The sequence below is a fragment of the Pleuronectes platessa genome, chromosome 13 (genome assembly GCF_947347685.1).
Source record: "Pleuronectes platessa chromosome 13, fPlePla1.1, whole genome shotgun sequence".
NCBI lineage: Eukaryota > Metazoa > Chordata > Actinopteri > Pleuronectiformes > Pleuronectidae > Pleuronectes > Pleuronectes platessa.
In genome coordinates this window covers 13,924,663-13,945,935 of record NC_070638.1, presented here as the reverse complement: position 1 = coordinate 13,945,935, position 21,273 = coordinate 13,924,663, and the positions used below count along the sequence as shown (strand labels likewise).

Below are 21,273 nucleotides of genomic sequence, written 5' to 3'. Positions count from 1 at the left end.
TCTCAACAGGGGAATGAATCATAGCCCTGATGCTCTAACTTAATGGTTCATCACTAATCTATAATTGACTATAATCTTTTTTTAGAAAAACTGCATGAATGGGTCCCATCTGCACAAGTTCTTTTGTCGAGCCGTCATTGACAGCACTCACGGCTGAGACACCGCTGAGTGTTTCTGTTTTCCCGGCCCACACACCTGCATTTCGAGCCACTTCAGCTCAAGTACATTGCATGTGGTGTATGTTCAGGGCTTGACAATAATATGTATTTTTTTGGTGAATATTTGGCTCAGTAAATAGACAGAGACTTTGCATGAGATAGATTCTGAGATGAGTGCTGCGTTTGTTTGCAATGGAGAAACTAATGGTTGCAATAACTTCCTTAGGTCCTGAATGTTTGTGTTTTTCAGAAGTAAGATAACTACAAGTGATAATCCCTTTAATTGATATTTCCACTGATTTCTGCCTCCGTCTTTATTGCAGTTTTACTGAGCAGGTTTCAGCAGGGGAGGATACGATACGAAGAGACAGTAACCCACAGATGTGTTCTCTGTGGAACTACCCTGTGGTTATATAATGTCAAAGAAAAATGTCTTGATTAGATGAAAATGGGAAGAAAAACTTTTTAACAAAAGAGGGAAAGAAATAGAAAGAAATAAAAGGGAGTAATAGTGTCAGTAATTTCCATGAACAGATTGTGCCTGTGAATATTCATGGTCAGATGATAGCCGATAGACTCCGAGATTGTCACGTAAGATACAAAGAAAATTTTGTTCAAGACTATACAGAATAAAACTGCGAGTGACACTTGCAGAAGGATTGTACATAGCATGCAATAAGATTGGCCACATGTTCATCAAATATTTTTGTTGTAATATCTCAAACTGTATTATAAATTATACTTTCTATTGAGAAGCCATCCTCATGGTCTTTGTAGCAACTCCGTGCATTGTAATCATCTTGCTTTATAATAAAGAATAAAAAACAGAAAGTTGTGTATTTCTGCTTTTGTAAACCTCTTATGAGATAAGTCGTGTAGAGTTTAGTCAACATAGTTGTTGAGGAAAGATTTAATGAAATAAAACACGAAATACAAATATTCATAATGTGCTATATTTGGTGGGCAGTAAACTTGGAATACTTATACGATGGATGGATCATGTTTGTAGCTGGTCCAGTAAAACAATCTCATATTTGTTAGACATTTAAAAAAAAAACGCTGCAGAAAACTGACTGGTCCAATTGACTCCTACGAGATGGCTGCTCATACCATGACAGATCCACCTCCACGTTTAACACCTGGCAAGAGACACTGTGGGTTGGAAACATTTTGATGGGCTTTTTTCTAACAGAAAATGGTCCAAATAGAAATTTTGTACGAATCATCCATACATTTTCTTCTCAAACACTCTGTATACAGAAATAAATAGAGAGAATGTTTTTTCACGAAAGTGTCATAATATGTGTTGGGGTGTTTCACCATAATATGTACTTTAACACTTTTTGTGACCAGATTTGCCGTCCAGCCAAAGCGAAATCTGGGCTTCCTTATGTTGTTTTGAATAATCTAATAAATAGTGATTGTCAGGGATTATTTCACACAAGCTCATACTGAGTCATAACAAGACAAACAACTTCAAATAATTGGTAACACTTTACTCTTAAAACCACAAGTTACCATTATTTTAAGTACAGTTTACAAATGTATTACTGTACACTTATCAACAAGTACAATATCTATAAGAAATTATAGTTGTTGACAAATAAATTAATAAATACTTTTAGCTAATTACAATTACAATATTTACTGGAGTTTAAAGGATTAAACATTCAAAATACATACAGATGAATAGCCTTTAATAACACTCATAACATGGATACCTATGATCAATTAAGCTGCTGGTTAGTTTTTCAATAAATCAATAAATCATTTCATCATTTCATCAATACAAATGTTTAGCACTATTTTCTGAGTGATCAATTGAACTTTTTGATTAGGTTCTGACCAAAGGTTCAAACCTAATGATATCATGTTGACTTAAAAGAATACGTACTTGTTTAAACATGAATTATGTTCTTTCAAATCAAAGTTATAACTTGAAAAAACAATTAATTTCTTTGTTGACAATTGAAATAATGTTTTTAGTTTGTCCAACAGATTACATTTTTAAGAGCTCTCTTTGTTTTCTGACCAACTCCTCAATGAAGTGAAAAGTTGTGCATCTCATGCAGTCCTCAGATCAGCAGGACGACGTGCTCCAGAGTTTAAGTCCAAATCTGCCACAGACGGCCGCTTCAGAGGTTCTGTAAATCTGAAGGCTCCATGAGGGACACGTCTTGGCAGTACATCAGTCGCACGTCCATGGAAAGATTTATGGACAAACACTGGGATTTTGATAAACCATCCAAGAAGGAGTCCAAGCACGTGGTGGGGACATCAGAACAGGCACAATGTGAGCTCTGCTGTTTGATCCCCTTACTGCAGACTGTAATGATGCTTATTTGAGAGAGCTGACAATTTCCTCCAGCAAGGCAGATGCTCCTTTAACTTCACACCGCAGCTTGGTTTTAAATTGTGATGACAATAATCAGCAGTCTATTTGTCACGGTGTGTTTGTTTCATTCTGTCCACTTTAAAGACAAAGGCTTTCTCTGTCATTAGTGTATAAAGTGAGTTCAGATGGTGCATGTGAACACAACATTGTCCCTTCAAATCATCATCACTTTACCTCCAGGAAGTCCAATTATGAGGTGTCTGTCTGTGTGCGCCGTGCGTTATGGAGATAGATGCTCTATCTGGCAACAATGCACCAGAGAACAGATCTCACGTGAATGCCAAATTAAATCACACAGACGCTCTCTTTGAAAAGCAATGAGGCGTGAGATATGAAACCCACATAATTCCAGGCACTCTGTGGGCGATGGAACAACTGCCTTTAAATGAGTTTTTTTTTTTTTCCTTCACCCCTCGTGCCTGCGCAGGGAATAGTTTTGCGATAAATACCATGAGCAGGTTTCCCACCCTTCTCATTGGCTCACAAGTCGCAGACCCCCGTCGTATGAAGAGATTGTCCGATCTATAGCAGCCTTTTACCGCTGGCAGCCGTTACCGGATCAATATTCACCTTTTACGCACGGGTTGGTTGGAGAGGCTGCTCAGGAGCGCACGGCGGCGATTGTTATTTTCCAGAGGAAAAGAGTTATAAAACCAGCAGGTCGGTATATTTGATGTTAAATGTGCATCGCGACGGCTGCGAATGTGGATTTTTCTTTAAAGGGGAAAAGTTATTTTGACTTGCCTGACTTGTTGATTTGAAATATTTCAATCAGAAGTGAAAGTGTTTGTAATTCAAAATACAGAAGTTGGATTTGTTGTAAACACAATTTGAACTCATAAGCACTGTTTAGTTCGTTCAGGGGGGAATATGTAAATACTGTAAAAGCAAAGACTTAAAGTGCTTTCTGGAGCAGCTTAAACTAATGCAATGTCTGAATTGTGAAAGAAAGTCGCCTTTTGGCTTCAACGTGAATAAAAACTCTCCATCACTTCACGCTTCAAGGGAACGTTTTTGCTTGCTTGTTTGTTTTCGTAAGGTTAGGGGTTTTGCCATATTTGGAGCAACTGAAAATCAGTTGTTGTGGCTCTTTATTATGATTAGCTGTGATATCTCCTCTTCATGCATCATTCTTCTGTTCACAGAGAGAGCTGCGGCTGAGGCATCTGAGTGGGCATGTGGCTACTGGAGAAGCTCCGTAGCTCTGTGGAGAGCAGTAAACGGACACAATCTCAAACCCCGCAGATGGCAGAAGCCATTCCTATCTCTGTCTATGCAAATGTCCTCACTCCAGAAAGGATCCCCGACTTCTTTATACCCCCTAAACTTATCTGCTGTCCACCAGAGGACTCTCTGTCCCCAGAACCTCAGCTCCTTTCCACCCTGAGACCCTCAGCCTCTGACCACGTCATCTGCAGCCAGAGCCCCAGAGCTCGGAGCAGCAAGAACCCCTGCAGCCCTCGCATCTTTTCCCGCATGGGGGGAGACGCACGCAATCTGCAGAAGTCCGCCAATCGTCACATCATCCAAATAGAGAGTGCAGATGAGCCCGGTGCCGGTTCTGTGGACAGGGTCAGTGTGGATGTCAACACCAATGCAGACCCTCAGTCACAGACTGCCATGTCCCTGCCGTATGTCCCTAAGGCTCAGACCTCTTATGGCTTTTCCACCCTGGTGGAGTCCCCTCACACCCGACGCAAGGAGAGCCTGTTCCACAGCGACCCCGGCAGCCCGCTCACCTCCCCGAACTCACAGAGGCGCTCCCAAGGGGGGACGCTACTGGCCCCTTCTGACCCCAACCCCTACCGCTATTTTAGTGGTGGAGAGAGCGACACCTGCTCCTCCGCAGAGTCGTCTCCTTTCAACTCCCCTCTCCTGTCCCGCTCTGCCTCCCTCTTACGCTCCATCACCCAGGAGACACAAGCAAAGGTGAGGATGTTGCTTTCTGTTGGTTATCAGTGAATGTGTTACAAACAACTGTTTTCCGTGTTCGATCAACATGCGGCCTCTGTCTATGTGGTTCCTTGTTCCGTCTCCCTCCAGGTGTCCCGGGCCAAGCGCTCCCTGGCGCGCCACAGTTCTCTGTCCACTGATGACTGCAGCTCAGCCGACAACAGCCCCAACATGCAGCGCCGCCGCCTGCGCTGCCCCCCCTCTCCTGCCTTCCGAGGATGTAAGAGCAGCGGCCTGAAGGGCGCAGCAGCGCACCTCCAGCAGCGCGAGCACACTGTCAACCTCCACAAGGGGGGGACACTGAGGCTGAGCACTCACTACGACCCAGAGTCAGTTCGGTTGAGGGTTCGCGTGCTCACGGCAGAGGCCCTCTATGACAGGCAGACTGATCTCAAAAGCATCAACTGCTGTGTGGCACTTTACCTGAACCCTGGCAAGCAGCAGAAACAGAGGAGCACCATCATCAAGAATAGCAGGAATCCAGTGTTTAACGAGGACTTTTTTTTTGACGCGCTGCCCCAGGTAAAAGTGAAGAGTCTGGCCTTGAAGATAAAAGTAGTGAACAAAGGAACGAGTCTGAAGAGGGATGTGCTGCTAGGAGAGAGGGAGGTGCTGCTCAGCGAGCTGCTGGAAGTCCTCTAGGGACCTCCTGTCAAGACTTTGGTCTAAAACAAGCAGCTCCGCACCTTGAGGGCCCTTTCTTCTCCAGCTACTCCTCACAGATCTGATAACTACTGGACACGTGAAAGCATGCTCATGACAAGGGAGTTTTATCTTGCACACTGTGTCATGTACATCAGAGCACACAAAGCAGAGGAAGCGCTAGAATTTCAACTAGGTCCAACTTTACCAAGTTCATGTTTTCACAGAGGTCGGTCCAGGTCAAACAAAGCACCATTATTTACATGTTTACCAGTAAATGTGAAAAGTGGATCTGTGTTCCATGTTTGTGTATTTCTCTTTGTGTATCGACTTGCAGTGTTGCCTTCTCTGATGAGCATTGTGACTTGGCCCAGTCCGATGTTGGCCGTGATGCAATGATGATGCTGTTTAAGCTGGAGCTGTATTTTTGTAACAATGCCGTAAAGTTACATGTGTGAGTTTTTGCACGTGCCTGTGGAAATGACTAAAGCCATGTTTACTTGAAAGAATCTATCTTTGGGCATTAGATTTGATATGCTGTAGATGTAATGTGAATATGAGTGCTGTTAATGCTTTTGATCTTACAAATAAAAAATACCGGATTCACTCACACAGCGGTGTCTCTCATAATTCCTCAGGATCAAGATGGGGCCCTGGGAAATGCGTTTTAGCCCTCCTCTGTGCTCTGTGTCATTTGTTAGGCTTTTAATCCTGCTTCTCTAACTGCAATATTGTCTGTGTGCAGTTAAACTCCCTGTTCAGACTGCCTCAAAGTGAGTTGCAAATAGTTAATAAGGGGCAGAACGTAGAATATTAGTAGATTAATAAAGTCTCTCCCCTTAATTGAGGCTGGTACACACTCTCTCCTGTTTCAGACACAATTTGTGTGTGCAATGAAGATGTAAATTGATTTATATTGTCAACTAGCCTTCGTCGTCACTGGTTGTCAGGCACACTGGTTGTCAGGCATCCAGGACAGAGTCCCACTGATTAAGACAGAGCAAAACCCAAGTGTGGATCTTTTGCGTCCTCTACTGGTAAAACACCAGAAAGACACTTCACCACAGTTTAAAAATTATATAATTTTTAAACCTTTTTTGGTTACTTTTAATTCAGTGTCTTCCTCTGGATGTCTTTAGTGTTAATTCTGCGCATATACACCTGGGCAGGTGCTGCAATGACCCTGAGAGGGGGAAATATATTTCATTAACAAATGTAAACACTCAGAACTTAGAAAGAATTGAAATACGTCACCACAAGAACGTTGTGTACAATCATTAGTTAGCTCAAAGAAGATGACGTTTTTTTTCCTTTTTCATAACATATGATTGCTGCATCTTCAATGATGATTGGACCTAACATTTATCTTGAGGCAAGACATCCTACAAATAAAATGTAAAATGACACCTTCTTATCGCCAATAGGACAAACACTAAAACATATAAACAATTACAGCTCAGCATCAAAGGATTCATGGTCCATGTAAGTCCGCGAATGTCATGTTTTAATGGCGTGTAATCAAACTTTGAAGCCACGCCATGGTCCCACCGTGTGACAAAAAATCTATCATTGAGTTAGTTTGTATCTCCATCTTGTTTTGATGACACTCATCTCAATTTGAAGTTGATCTGATGTAAGCCCTGGTACAAGTATCTCAAAGTAAAATATTTGAATATGGCCAAATGGCCACTAAATGGCAAATAGCAGGCTTCCTGTTGCGTTTTTCAAATTGCACCGATGGACTTTTTTGTTTGTCTGGTCATGATACACATGTGTATCGATTTTTGTGAAGATCGGTCAGAACAATTTATGATATTAGAAATACAGAAATACAGCTGAAGATGCTGAAGAGAGACTCCTTGTCTTTCTTCGGCATCTTCAGCTGTATTTCTGCTAAAAGGGAAATGCCAAAGAATTTAATTTGCCATTTAGTAGTAAAGACTATAAAACTAATTATTTATTGTCTATATATATATTGAATTTTGTGTAATAACAAACAAATTTAACTTTGTAAGTATAAAACAAGCTGTAGTTGCAATTTGTCCAAAAGATGTCTCTGTCAAAATAAAAGCCACCAAGGGACCAGTCTAGTTGGGTTGTACTTGGTGGATCTCGAGCGTGAGAGATTGGAGACACTATCCCCAGGTCCAACTTTCACGGAGTCTGTCAAAACTTAGGACATCAACATGTTCAGGACTCTTAATATTAGGTTGACCATCTTTTCATCCTCTCTGTATAATCAAGTTATTTAGGTGTGAAACCCCTGCTCCTTGTTTTTCAACTTCATCCTGGGTGTGGTACGTTTTTGATAAGATTCACTCTCATTTCTTGCTTCCTCATAGCACTTGATGAACTTTCAATAGGGCCTCACTGTCTGTCAGTGCCTGTCAGTGCTCGGGCCCTAATAATAATATGTGATAATTAACAATAACCACATACTATATAGTTGGATTATATTATTGTATTGCTGTGATAATCATAATAATGATGTCCCTGCCTGTGACTGTGCCACTTTGCCACTTTAACTTCCTGTGGCAAATAACGTACTAACTCTACTTTGCACAATCCTGTCTCTTGTGTTCACTTACAACATTTAGCTCATAGTATTATTTTATATGAACATTTTGTTTCCTATTTTCACATTTTGTTTTATATTCATACTTTCACAAATACCCCACAGCAAATCCCTTGCTCTCCATAGAAGAGCTTTTCCATTACATTCATGTATTCGATTCGAGGAGCCAGTATCAGCTGACTCGGTTCCTCTTTCCCGACCATAATAACACATCCACGTTGCTGGTTGGTCCGAGCGATCATAACAAACCAGCCCGTCAGCTGGTGCGCCGCTCAGCCCAAGTGAGCTAAGGGAAATGTAGTTGTTTTCAAAGCGAACGACATGGCTCTCCCGGAAGTAGGGATTCCCCCAAAACTACGCCACCCACAACGCCTCGCGGAAATCGCAAACGTAGACCTGTCAAACAACACACGCCATCTTGACAGCAGCCTCAAAATGGCAGAAAGATGTGGGACACAAACCGAGTCCACACCGAGGTCCCGGCTCTGAGTTGCGCGGAGGCGGACTCGTCAGTTTGAACACGACCCGGCGGTTATGGGGCTGGAGTCCAGCGAGGCGGCACCGAGTCTGTAAAATGGACATATCGACGGCGGTTTTCAACGCCGCCAGAGATGGTAAGATCAAACTTATCCAGAAGTTACTGGGCAACAAATCTCCCGAGGAGCTGGAGGCTTTGGCCGAGGAGAAGACCCAGGGAGGCACTCCTCTGCTCGTAGCCTCCAGATACGGACACCTGGAGGTGGTGGACTACCTCCTGGAACACTGTAGAGCTAATGTCGAGCTCGGGGGCTCGGTTAACTTTGACGGGGAGACCATCGAGGGGGCTCCGCCGCTGTGGGCGGCTTCGGCAGCCGGTCACCTCCCCGTGGTGAAGACGCTGCTGAGACACGGAGCCTCCGTGAACAACGCGACGCTCACCAACTCCACGCCGCTGCGGGCCGCCTGCTTCGACGGACACTTGGAGATCGTGCGCTACCTGGTGGAGCACAGAGCCGACATGGAGGTGGCCAACCGCCACGGCCACACCTGCCTCATGATCTCCTGCTACAAGGGCCACAAGGAGATCGCCAAGTTCCTCCTGGACCGCGGCGCCGATGTCAACCGCAAGAGCGTGAAAGGCAACACCGCCCTGCACGACTGTGCGGAGTCGGGCAGCCTGGACATCATGAAGATGCTGCTCAAGTGCAGCGCCCGCATGGAGAGAGACGGGTATGGGATGACCCCGCTGCTCGCTGCCAGTGTCACGGGTCACACCAACATCGTGGAGTATCTGGCTCACCAGCCCCGCACCTCCAGAGAGGAACGCATCGATGCACTTGAACTCCTTGGGGCTACGTTTGTGGACAAAAAGCGTGACCTCTTGGGGGCGATGAGGTACTGGAGGAGGGCCATGGAGCTTAGGCTGCCCGGGGACAAAGCTGGATCCCTGGCCAAGCCTCCACCTGGTCCCCCGATCCCTGCTTATGGCTGTGCTCAGGAGGTGAACACAGCTGAGGACCTGGAAGCTTTGATCACAGACCCAGATGAAATGAGGATGCAAGCGTTGTTGGTTCGGGAGCGCATCCTGGGGCCGTCCCACCCAGACACCTCTTATTACATCCGCTACAGGGGAGCTGTGTATGCTGACTCAGGAAACTTTGAACGTTGCATCAGCCTGTGGAAATACGCTTTGGACATGCAGCAGAGCAACCTAGACCCCCTCAGTCCCATGACGGCCTCCAGTTTCCTTTCCTTCGCAGAGCTCTTCTCTTTTGTCCTTCAAGACCGGGCCAAAGGCACCCTGTCGACGCGCGTCACCTTCCATGATCTGATGACCGTGCTGGGGAAAAGCGTGAGGGAGGTAGAGAGAGCTGTGGCACAGAGGGACAACCCCCCAGAGGCTCCACAGTTCACCAAGGCCCTCTCCATCATCCTCCACCTCATCTTCCTGCTGGAGAAGCTGGAGTGCAGCGCGGAGCAGGAGCATCAGAAGAAGCACACAGTGTATCGGCTGCTCAAACTGAACCCTCGAGGCCGGAGCAGCTTCACTCCTCTCCACATGGCTGTAGACAAGGAAACGACGTCCGTGGGCCGCTACCCGGTCGGCCGCTTCCCCTCCCATGCGGTGGCAGCACTGCTGCTAGAGTGCGGCGCAGACGTTGATTCTCGTGACTGCGAGAACAACACGCCGCTGCACATCGCTGCTAACAATGGTTGTCCAGAGATTATGGCACTACTTATGAAGGCTGGGGCTCACCTTGACGCTACGAATGCACAGAGGAAGACGGCCTATGAGCTGTTGGATGAGCAGAGCAGTGGGCACCCGGCCCTCTACCCGCTGAACTACATCACCCTTCAGTGCCTGGCGGCGCGTGCTATTGAAAAGCACAGACTGCCCTACAGGGGACTCATCTCTGAGGAGATGGAGGCTTTCATTGAGCTGCACTGACTTCCACTACTTTCCCCGGCGAGGAACCTCTGCACTACTCCTGATATTGTCCCATTTTATTTTATTTTATTATGACCTGCCACAAACACTGTCCTCCACACCGTTCTCTTCGTTGTGGCCCCTTGTTTGACTTCTGCTTTGCTCCCGGCCCCAACATAATTATGGTCAGACTAACCATAGCAATAAACATCCAACCTCTGGGCTTGAGTCTTTGGCTTAGACCTGGTCAGGTATGGGATAATTCTCACACAGACTTTTAAAGTGACTGTTGGTTTGTACTGCGTTTTACATCTGGGAGAACATCCACTTGATACTGGCTTATATGCCTTTTCCCTTTTGTTTCTCCCACTGAAAATGGAGAGTTATAGTATGATGATGGAGTGTGTGTGTGTGTGTGTGGGGGTGTGTGTGTGTGTGTGTGTGTGTTTGAAGGTGGCTGGATTGAAGGAGAGATGGGGTTTTGTGTTACTGAGGGGAAGCATCTGATTAAACTAGCCTGATAACATGCATAAATCAAAGGGTGAATGTGATGGCTCACTGGTTTTGCTAACTCGTTTGGAAAGGATGTATTTGAACATACTCATTACCCCAACTTGATTGCTGGCCTGGTTCTACACACTTTAAACCTGTAACCTGTACACACTTTAAAACTTTAAAGCTGTACTTCTGTGAGAGGAGAGGGTGTTGAATTCATTGTGCCAAATGTTAGCTATGGAGTTAGGTTTTGTTTCAGACTGTGAATGGGTGGTAAAACGAAAAGTATATCCCTTATCTTGCAGATTAGAAGCAGACGTTGTAATCTAGACTGGGGATATTCATGAAACTGTTTGTTCAAGAAGATCAGCAACTGGAATAGTTTGTTATTCCTGACTGTGACATGATTTGACAGCGTGTAGAGTCATTGCTTTAAATACCATGAGATTGGGGATAAAACAAGCTGACACCACAGTTGGCTAACACTCCTCCCAGGCATTAATACCCTATGCAGAATGTGATGTTCCAATCAGAGGCATTTTTCTTTTCATGCAAAAATTCACTGCATAAACAGATTTTACCTTGGATATTGGATTATTTTGTATGTCAGGTTCATCTTAACATGATGATGAGTCAGATCTGGGGCTGCTTCTCTTGACAGTGATATATATTTTTTAATCCTCTGAATTTATGAACTAAGAATGTCTTCTTAAATTTCTGCCTTCGTCCAAATGAACAAGCTGGAGCCTAAGCTGTGCCTACGTCCCCCTGCTTATGGGAAATGTCACAAATTCACTATCAATGAAGCAGCTTCAGAAACAGGGCATTTGTTGTGATACCTGTTGTTGTCCAAGTTAACTGTCCAAAGTCATGTTTAAAGTCCGTTCTGGAGTGAATTTTACATTTAACCTCAGATGCAGTTCACAGAGATGGAACAGATGGCGCTCCGGCCATCCCCTGCATCGTAGTCTTATTTTTAATAGTCTCTTTTGTTTATCTTGTGTTATCATGAATGTTTTAATTTGTCTGTCTAATGCTAAGCACCACCAAATTGAATGCACACGGAGAGGCCCCATAAATCCTGAATAGACAACTTACATTCAGGATACGAACTGTTGCTGCCTTCGTCTCTCTCGGCTCCGATTCGTTTAACTGATGGTAACTCGAGAACAAAAGTGTGTTGGAGATACTTGAATAAAATTCAGTATCACAGCAGGATGTGTGTGCTTGTTTCTGGCTGATCTCAGTGTCTTTTCTACTTGTCACGATTTTGGAAAGTGAGTCTCGGTGCTTTGACTAGTCACTAGTCCTTTGCTCACGCTGTTGTTGCTTGCAATTGCAGTATATGCATTAATAGCGCCACTCACATTTAGATAAATTGAAATGGTTTAAATAACAGGACATAAAAACACTACCAACCCCATCAGAGCAGCCAGGTCTATAAAAATATCTTATTTAGAGAGTGGGAGCCACAATATTTTTTAGTGCTACATTAGCACAACATTGAAAATGATCAGTATCCATTAAATTCAGCTCTTTATATTAAACAAGGTCTTCCCACTGCTCCGCTCACATAAACTCGAGGACACCGAAATATAGCATAGCAGAAACTTGATATTTCTGAGTCCTGCTCTCTTAAAGTATAAATAGACCGCAATTAACGTCACTGCTGCGGGGCAGTGGTAGAGACAGGGCACTTACCATGCTAATTTTAGGGCTTTTGCCCTAGCTTCAACTCTGAAAATGGGACTAGTGTAACGCTATACAGTCAGGCAGGTCACAGGGTGACTGGCAGAGACAGTGCACAGACAACAGAGGCTGCATTATTCAGACAGGAAACAGAAACAATATGGGCTGATGAGTTTAAAGATGACCATTGGTGTAAAGTTAGCTGAATGTAAAAAAAAAAAATCTGCTTTTGTTGCTGTGCATTGTTTCTGTGAATGTGACAGGTGTCATGTTGGCCCGGTTAGCTGAGGAACTGCAGCTGGTATATGGGGACACAAATGCTCGTGACAACATGTATCCACACAGCTCAGGTGTCATTAAATAAAACAGCAACGACATTCGATACGTCTTCCACAGAGGAGTGATCGTGATATTCAGACATAAATTTAGATTGTTAATCTTGGAAGCAGCCTTTATTGTGGCAGGTTGTCAAAAATAACTAAAATCCTCCTTTAAATATTTTTTATTTTGAGTGTCATGAAGTCATAATAATTTATGGTGTGCCATCAAAATAGACACACATGAATAGTTGATGGTGGATTCATGAACCTTTTGTGTTAACACTTCCCACCTCCAGTAAAATGCACCAACACATTATAGTAACATCCCACTAGATGTCACTGTCAACAAAGACAAATCAGTCGGAGTGGTAGCCTTTGTCCCTCGAGGCCCGTGTGATAGACTCAAAAACGGTAGCTTCCAATTACCATCAGACGTGATGGCAGTTGGTTAATTTTCCACTCGTTCTCACACTGTCAAGTCATCTTTATGGGAGAGAATTGTGGAGAAAGAGACTTTTACACAAGCCATGAGGCAGGGCAGGATATAAATTTGTAAATGTATCTGATAGAGCTAAAAGAAGTCAGAGTTGCTGATGCTGAGTCTGTTGGCAGGGCGATCAGAACAAAAGCCTCCTTCACATTTAGTCCTGAAGCGTCGTGCCAACCTCCCAACACCGTTCTCCAACACCTCACACTTGGCCCTAGTGGCGGTTGTTTTTGTCATGTTGTGTGACCTAAATATAACCAAACGTTAAAAGGAAAAACAAAGGCCAGTGTTAGTATATGTCGCATCTTATAGGATCAAAAAGATGCTTTGTTTAGGTGTTCTTTATTGGATGGTTTTTTTGCATCTGTTTCCATCCCATCCTTGCAAATTAAAAAAATATTTGAAATATGTATTTTTGTAAATACATAAACATAAGTGCATTTTGGAGTTCACTTTCTATTGATGGCATATGGTTGATTTACCTGATTAATATATATTTGAAAACACCTTATTTAGCCTAATACGGTGATTTTGTCTTTATTTCTATAGCACTTATCAAAAAAGGTTACAAAGTGCCTTTCAAAATACGCTGGAATAAAACAATACAGAACCAAATAAGGAACAAATTTAAATAAATGTATCGGTCAATATCGATAATAACCATGTTAATTGTTAGCCTTTCATTTCTTTTAAGTCTTTTAAGACAGAATTTTGCTTGTGAATGTTGTGGATTTAAACTCATCTCTATTTCAGAGAATTAAAAACAAATTCATGAGCAGTAAAACATTTTACAAATCTAATTAATTAAAAGCAATATATTGTTATAAATTTAACCTTAATCACATCGCTTGTGATGAAAGATATATTGAGCTATATAAATCGCTACACAAAACCAGACCGTTTAATTCCCCAAACTAGGCAATGCTCAACAATTGTTTTTCCATATTAAGGTATTATTTAGCCTCTTGTGGCGTTAATACTATTCCCTCATGATGTCCCATGGTGAGTTGTGTTTACCCTGCAATATCTCTGCTCTAATTCAGTGAGGGAGTTCTGCTCTATAGGAGCTGATACGGCACCTCTGGCTGTAATCCCGCCAACAGCTATGATTAGACACTGTATTATAGGAATCTACAGGGTTTCAAGGTGCTTATCTTCATTTTTAGGCCCCGGGGAGTACGGTGGAGAGGGGGCGGGGGGGGGGGAATCAGTCACCAATTCACACCAACCTACCTCCGTCTCCATCCCTCCCCAGCAGCCACCTCTTTTGCACCAGTCAGCGATCCAGCCACAGCTGGAAGGGGGGGGTGTTGTGGATGTAATGGGGGTAATAGGGGTGATGGGGGATACGGTTGCCATTGGAGATGGCTTGCCTGCATCACGTCATGTGTGTGTGCGGTGGGGGAAGGGGAGGGAGGGAGCACCGGTGAGGGGGAGAGCCAGAGAGAGAGAGCGGGGAGGGAGAGGACGAGAGAGAGAGGGAGAGAGAGAGAGAGAGCGATAGGGAAAGGAGGAGGAGAGCATTGAGGAAGAAAGGCAGGAGAGTATCAATGACATCAACCAGCACAATCTGAGGCCGCCCGACCGACCGGCGATGCTCTCCCGATAGAAGGGCTGAGGAAGCAGCCGTGACCCGCCGCCGCGCTGCGCTCCCCCCGGGGCGAAGAGGTTCGGTCCGCTCGGCCATAGAGCATCCAGGACGGTGCGTGCGGGGCAACGCCGGGCGATGTGTGCACGCGTCCCGCACAAAGACAGACCTTTCTCCGAGTGGAGCTCCTCCGCTGCCGCTGCCACTGGATTACATGTATCCGAGGAAGCCTCCAGCTGCAAACCCACCCACATGAATCTAGCAGACAGAGAGGAAGACGGAGAGCTTCCCACTAAGGTAACGCAGCATCCACGCGTGCATCCTTTCTTCTCTCACTTTAATGTTTTGCATGCACCCCACCCAGGCGGCTTCTTTTCACATATCGAGTAACCTTTTGGAAACTAATGAGGTAAGGGCATATTCACCGGGCGGAGTGAAATGACACCGTGTGGCTGCCCTGCTTGGCCCGGGAGTCTCCTGAGCGTCTCCTCTCTGTTATCTCAGCATCACTTGAGAGTTTGTTTCTAACGGTGAGGTGGAAATGGAGACCGCGGGGCTGTGCGGGGCTGTGCGGGGCTGTGCGGGATCAGGTCGGCTGGCAACAGCACCCATGCCAGTGCGCTTCCCTTCTCTCATCGCCCCCCCTCTGCTTATTGTTGGCTGGGCAGCATGAGGGACCCTGGTAGACTGACTGGCAAAGCCTTTGTTCCTCCAACACTCGTTTAAAGTGGCTTCTCCTGATGGGAACCCTCTCCAGGTAGAACACACTATCACGTAAAGTCAAATTTAACAGAGAGAGGAGCAAACAATAGATAATAACGTTGCCGAATAATAAAATGAAATGGAGCTCATGCATCCTGGATCGGTCAAGGGTGTTTAAAAAAAGAAGAGCCAGATCACGACTTATATAAGTCTTAATATCATATTTCAGTGAAACCAAAATAAAGTACACATTTCATTATGATTATGCCATTCTGCACACTTTTCAGGAAACTGTCACGGACACATTATAAATCCATAATGGATCCATAATGAATATTATGCTCATATAAGACCTCTGCTTCTTTGACACCAGGTGGTCAGATGGATGGATGTATTTGGCCAGACTGTTTTCCAGACAATAGAGTGGCAGCTGCATGTGCTGCTCTGGAGCATTACTTAAAACGAGCCCATCTGCACATATAGGCAGTGTTTTGTAGTCCATCGTCTCATATGTCTATAATTATACGCAGTAGGATATATGCTGTTAACGCAGCCACTCAGGCGAACAGTCAGAGTGTAATTTTACGATTCATCGATTCATTTTCCGACGGCTGTAGCTTGTTTGGGATTTAATCATGGACACTCCAAACGCCTGTTTAGCCTCTTTTCTGTGTGTATCCGCTGTGTGGCCTGTGTCAACTGGAAAATCGCACTGTCGTGGTGAATCCGAGGGAGGTCTTCCTCACACACAGATGGGAAATTTCCCCTGGGGGCACTGTGCGTTTGCTGGTTATTGTTCCACACCATTTCCACATCCCTAATTATTTTAATCAGTCATTTTTACACATGGATTCCTCTCTTTAGTCCATCCCTGTCTTTTCAGGTTCCACTCCCCTGTCTAACAGACGGATTCACAAAGGCAGGCCACATCCACGAGAGGAACAGGATGTGGGTATTTGGATTATTCTGACAGGCAAAAACCATTATGTGGAAGCAGAATAATTCAGCTAGCAAATTTCCTACGCCTGTCTGTCTCTGGGAAACAGATCAAATATTCTCCTCCGTGAGCCCGGAGATGCTCGGCCCCACAGGTATTCATCTAAGCACTGTTCAGAGCAGCAGATTATGAAGGCATGTACTCCCTTAAATAGGATTTCACAGGGTTCAACCATAGGCCTTAATGGTTTCCTGCTCCTTCCAAGCAGATACCACTGTAAGATCCATCCAGACTCAAATATGCCGGATGACGTGTGCTCCCAGTGGTGCAGCTTCGGTTTCACGTCAAAGGCCTGGTTGAAGTCTTACTCCCAGATTCTCACAGCAGCCTACCCCGACTGCTCCGCTCTCTGCTTCCCCTCTTGGTGTTAACATGTTCTGGCCATGCATGGATTTTGCCTGGATCTCCGTGCACGTACACACTCATGCATTAGCTTTGCTGCACCAGTCAGCTGGAAGGAGGGAGAACATCAAGACATTCAACTTTGATGCTGGGAGCGTAGCCACCTGGGTTACAAGCAGACAGAAACTTTGTTGTTGTCTCGGCATTGATATTAATTGACCTTTTCCAAGCCTCCCAAACAGCCAGCATTTGTCTTCTCCGCTCCTGTTCTTGTTTATTCAGAGGCGCCTGAACACAGTGTATACAGCATGCAGAATGAAGCCATTAGGGCCGGGCAGGGTTGTTTCCAGGTCCTGTCGTTGAGTGAGAAATACGCAGGAGAGTCTTTGATGGAAAGAGAGGAAGAAAACTCAGGAGGGCAACATAACAAGGGGAAGGGGTTCTTCTGCCTTGACAATATGGATTTATGATAAAATAGTACATTTAAATTGTATCTTTGTTTAATCAGGGGAGCCTTTTGAGAAGAATCTGCATATTGTTTATCGGGTTTTCATATATTTTATGAATATGTTTGATTGTATTTCAAATTATGTTAGTTAAATCCCATACATACATTTATTATGTTAATACATCTTTGCCAAATTATGGTGGCTAGTGCATTATTCTGAGCAAACTTTTTAATTAGAAATGCACAAAAATTAGGAACTTGAGTTGTATTGTGGAGCACAGTTCATTGCACTTTCTCACCATCAACCGCATTAGTCAGCCCCAAACTCTATGATGTGTATGGACAACCACACCGTGGTCACAGCTGTGTTTCACTGATATGAATTCATATTGTGCCGCGATTAATCATCACGTCTAATGACGAAAACTCAAAACGGGCCACAACAAATATTGAGTGTGTGCATCATGGAGTATGCATTGTATTAGGCAAATATTTGTGCAATGCTCTTGCCGCTGAAATGTATTTTGTTTCAAATTGATTAGGGTCATATTATTATGTTCGATGAAGAGAAAATGATCATCCAATTAAATTTACAAATAAGAAATATATAGCCGTGTCATTTAAAGGTAATTTAGGTGTCTAAAAATACATTCAAGTATACAATAAATACCCGCAAAAGTTATATGCAAGTTATAACCCAGATATATCACCTTTTAGCCTTGTTAACTTCTCCAAGGAGGTTATGTTTTCACCCCTGTCCATTGTATTCGTTGGTTGTGCGTTTGTAGGCCAGATTACACACACACACAAACTGAGCAGGTTTCCATGAAAGATGGTGGAATGCTGTGTTACGGGTCAGGGAAGAACCTAATACATTTTGGTGTGGATCGAGATTTGGGGCTAGAACATCGTTTCACTTTCTTAAACATGGTGAGATAGGACTTTTTTCCACATTTTTACTATTTTCCCAGGGAATAATTCATGTGTCTTGATGAAAGAAAAACCAGGGGACTGTGACATTTGGTGCAGCTTGGTTGAATTTAAAGAAACTTGGGCCCTGGTGGAGGTTTGTGCTCTGCTGAGACTTCTAGTCATGGTATCCCACAGTATTGGAATGTTTGATCAGTGTTGTCCTCAGCTGTAGGTTAACCTCAGTACATTAACCACATACACAGTATTTATTCAGGTACTTTATGGTGCATTACCAATCAGTGGAAACTACCTGTGCAGAGTCTGTTATTAAAGATCCCTGTAGCCAACCAGACCTATAATTATCCTTTTCTCAGCCAGCTCATTTGAGCGTGTGTGTGTGTGTGTGTCCGTCATGTGTCAGTGTTTGCGTGCGTGCATGTGAGTGAAGGCTAAGAGATAGGTTGTGACTTGACTGATGCCCTTCTGCAGATGATGAATCAGAGATTCTGATGTGTCAGCAGGGATGAATAATGCACACTCCTCCACTACCTCTCTTCGCTTCCTTTCTTCCCCACCTCTTGTCTTCAGTCGTTCGCCTCTCTTTTCATCACAACTGCCACATCTGAAGACATCTCCGCCGTGCCCCCCCCCCCCCCCCCCCCCCCCCGCGCTCCAGCCCCCCTCTCCTCACGAATGCAAAGGAGGGCATCGCTTCCCCCGTCGCTGTCCTCTGGTCAACCCTCATCCGCCGACTCATTCTTTTGTCCTCCTCCAAACTTTTACAGAATCTCTCCTCTGCGGAAATTTTTCGGTGGACTGAAACGAGGAAAAAAGCGTTGAGCTTTTCCTTCTGCTGACGATCACACTGAAAATGGCTTAACATGTTGATGTACACAGCTCATTATCCAATCATGGGAGGAGGAAGTGTAGCTATTGATTGGGTTTGACAGTTACATCCCTGACTGACAGGAGTCATTAGGAGGATAGGGCTGACTGACAAGATGGCTGACAAAGCACGAGACAAACTACCTAATCAGAAGTTGGAGGGAGAGTGGGCAGCATCTACTATGAGGGGAACAGTCCGCTGATAATAAAGGCTCGAGAATATTCTATGTAACTCCTAGCACTTGATGAGTATTTACATCCCCACTAAAACTCCACTTTAGTGCGCACATAGAGGATTAGATGAATTCATTTTCCACCGGAAATGTGCTTAAGTAGTTTTAAGACCTTGCAAAACATAATATAAGAAGATTTTTAATTAATTGAATTGCTTTATTCATGAGAAGAATACATTTGAATGATAATGCTGACAACAAAATTGTATCTATGTTCTTGTCATGTACATATTTATAATAGCTCTTATTATCAATCCAGGGCTATTAAGACCTGTGTTATACAAACGTGCATTGCGTGACATTTTAATGTACTGTTGAACTTAAACATTTTAATTTACCCGATAAAATACTCTCAAATGTGGATAAATACCTGCAAAACTAGTCCCATCATCATAAACTGTAGGCTACTTGTGTTTGACACCACATTTCCACATAGCGGAAAGTGTGTATATGCAAGACACCTGGAAGCGTATGGATTCCTCCGGCAACCTCAGGGATCTCTGATGTGTTGCGAGGCTACTCCATTTAGTTCAGTTGTTTTACATTGTCGATAGTAAAACTGTGTGATTGTATATTTAAATTAAACATATTCAGTTAATGTAGTTTTGTTTCAAAAAATTACCCACGGTTGAATGTCATTATCACATTCATATACATTAATTTATTTGTTTATATCAATAGATACACTGATGTACATATATTCCACATGAAAAATGTCCTTTAATCTTACAATACAGATACATTTTCTCACTTGATATGTAAACCTTATTTCCGCTCATTTGACAGACTATAAATAGAGGTTGCTTCGTTGCTATATTCCTCTCCTCGAGCGGCGTCTCTAGTCGTCTGTAAAATAAATGCATTTGAACTAAAGTATATGAAACGGAAATTACAGACACTAAACAAAACTGTGGAAATGGGGTGTATTGCTAACTAGTAAATGTTAGCATTACAACATGCTAAAGCACAAGCAGACCGAATGCAAAGGCCCCCTATCTAAAAGTGGCCCGTTGAAAAAGGTGATCCACACCCAAAAGCAAAGAAAAGACAGATATGGTATCACTCCAAATGCCATGTGAAAGAGCATCAGTATTGTATCAGTGAATCAACTCTTCCTAAGGACCGAGAGGGCGGAGAAGACACGACGTCCAGGAAACCTACCGCTCTTTCCCATCACAGCCCACTGATAGAAAACTTGAAAGCCAGAAGATTGGTGTCCCTCAGGGGTCACTGGGAACATTGTGCAGTCTGTGGAGATGCAGGGAGTGGTTGACACAGCTCCTGAATACAGCCTCACATTTGCTTGTGGCATTTCATCATTACTCTGTCTCCGAAGTGCACAGGGTGCCCGGTTAGATGAAGTATTTGTTTGTCGGGAGGTGAAAGTAATGGCCAGTCATTGGTGGGAAGCATCCATGCGCAAGTCTGTTACCCTCGACAAGCATTTTATCTCCTCGCATACAGAGACACCCTCCGCGTCTGATTCCTGCAATGGGACGGAGGACAAATGCAGTTTTTCTACCCCATTACTCCTGTTTTCAATTCCATTCACAACTTTATCGTCCCTCAAGGAGAAATTCATTTGGCGTCACAAATCTCATCTCCATCAGGAAGTCGTGCAATGGCTGGTTAGTGACAGAACTGCAGAGACTGGTCGCCTGTGCCCCACACAAATAGGATTTGTTCACCAGCATGCAGAGCCTCAGAAATCACTCTTGCAATGGAATAATGAATTCCTTAAGTTTGTGACCAAGTGAGTTATCAATACTCGACTTTCTTGGCCACAGTCTTGTGATTGAAATTGTTCTTCTTTCTATAACAAACAGTCAGAGTTAATTTTCTGTGGAAGATCTAACTGGTGTTGCAGAGCAGTGTTGCAGTTGTGGGATAATTAGCTCTCAGTGGACGAGGTATCATGTGACCAAGAGTAGACAGGTGATACCATGGCAGCACAAATACACAGGAGAGGGATGGATCCCGGGCAAACACAACAGTGTGTCTCCAGAAAATTCACCAGCAGCCCCCAAAGGGACCGGAGGTATTTT

The 21,273-nt window shown here is 44.1% G+C and overlaps 2 protein-coding genes across 2 annotated transcripts; both read left to right on the top strand.

The window, feature by feature from the left end:
- The first annotated feature begins 3,729 nt into the window (after positions 1-3,729).
- Positions 3,730-5,148, top strand: LOC128455040 (C2 calcium-dependent domain-containing protein 4C-like). The gene is made up of 2 exons (XM_053438668.1): positions 3,730-4,482; positions 4,597-5,148. The coding sequence occupies exons 1-2, from the start codon at positions 3,730-3,732 to the stop codon at positions 5,146-5,148; spliced, it is 1,305 nt and encodes a 434-aa protein (XP_053294643.1).
- A 2,968-nt stretch (positions 5,149-8,116) lies between these two features.
- fem1a (fem-1 homolog a) lies at positions 8,117-10,404 on the top strand. The gene has a single exon (XM_053437771.1). It carries the CDS (start codon positions 8,298-8,300, stop codon positions 10,149-10,151), a length of 1,854 nt encoding a protein of 617 aa, XP_053293746.1. The 5' UTR covers positions 8,117-8,297; the 3' UTR covers positions 10,152-10,404.
- Positions 10,405-21,273: the final 10,869 nt, after the last annotated feature.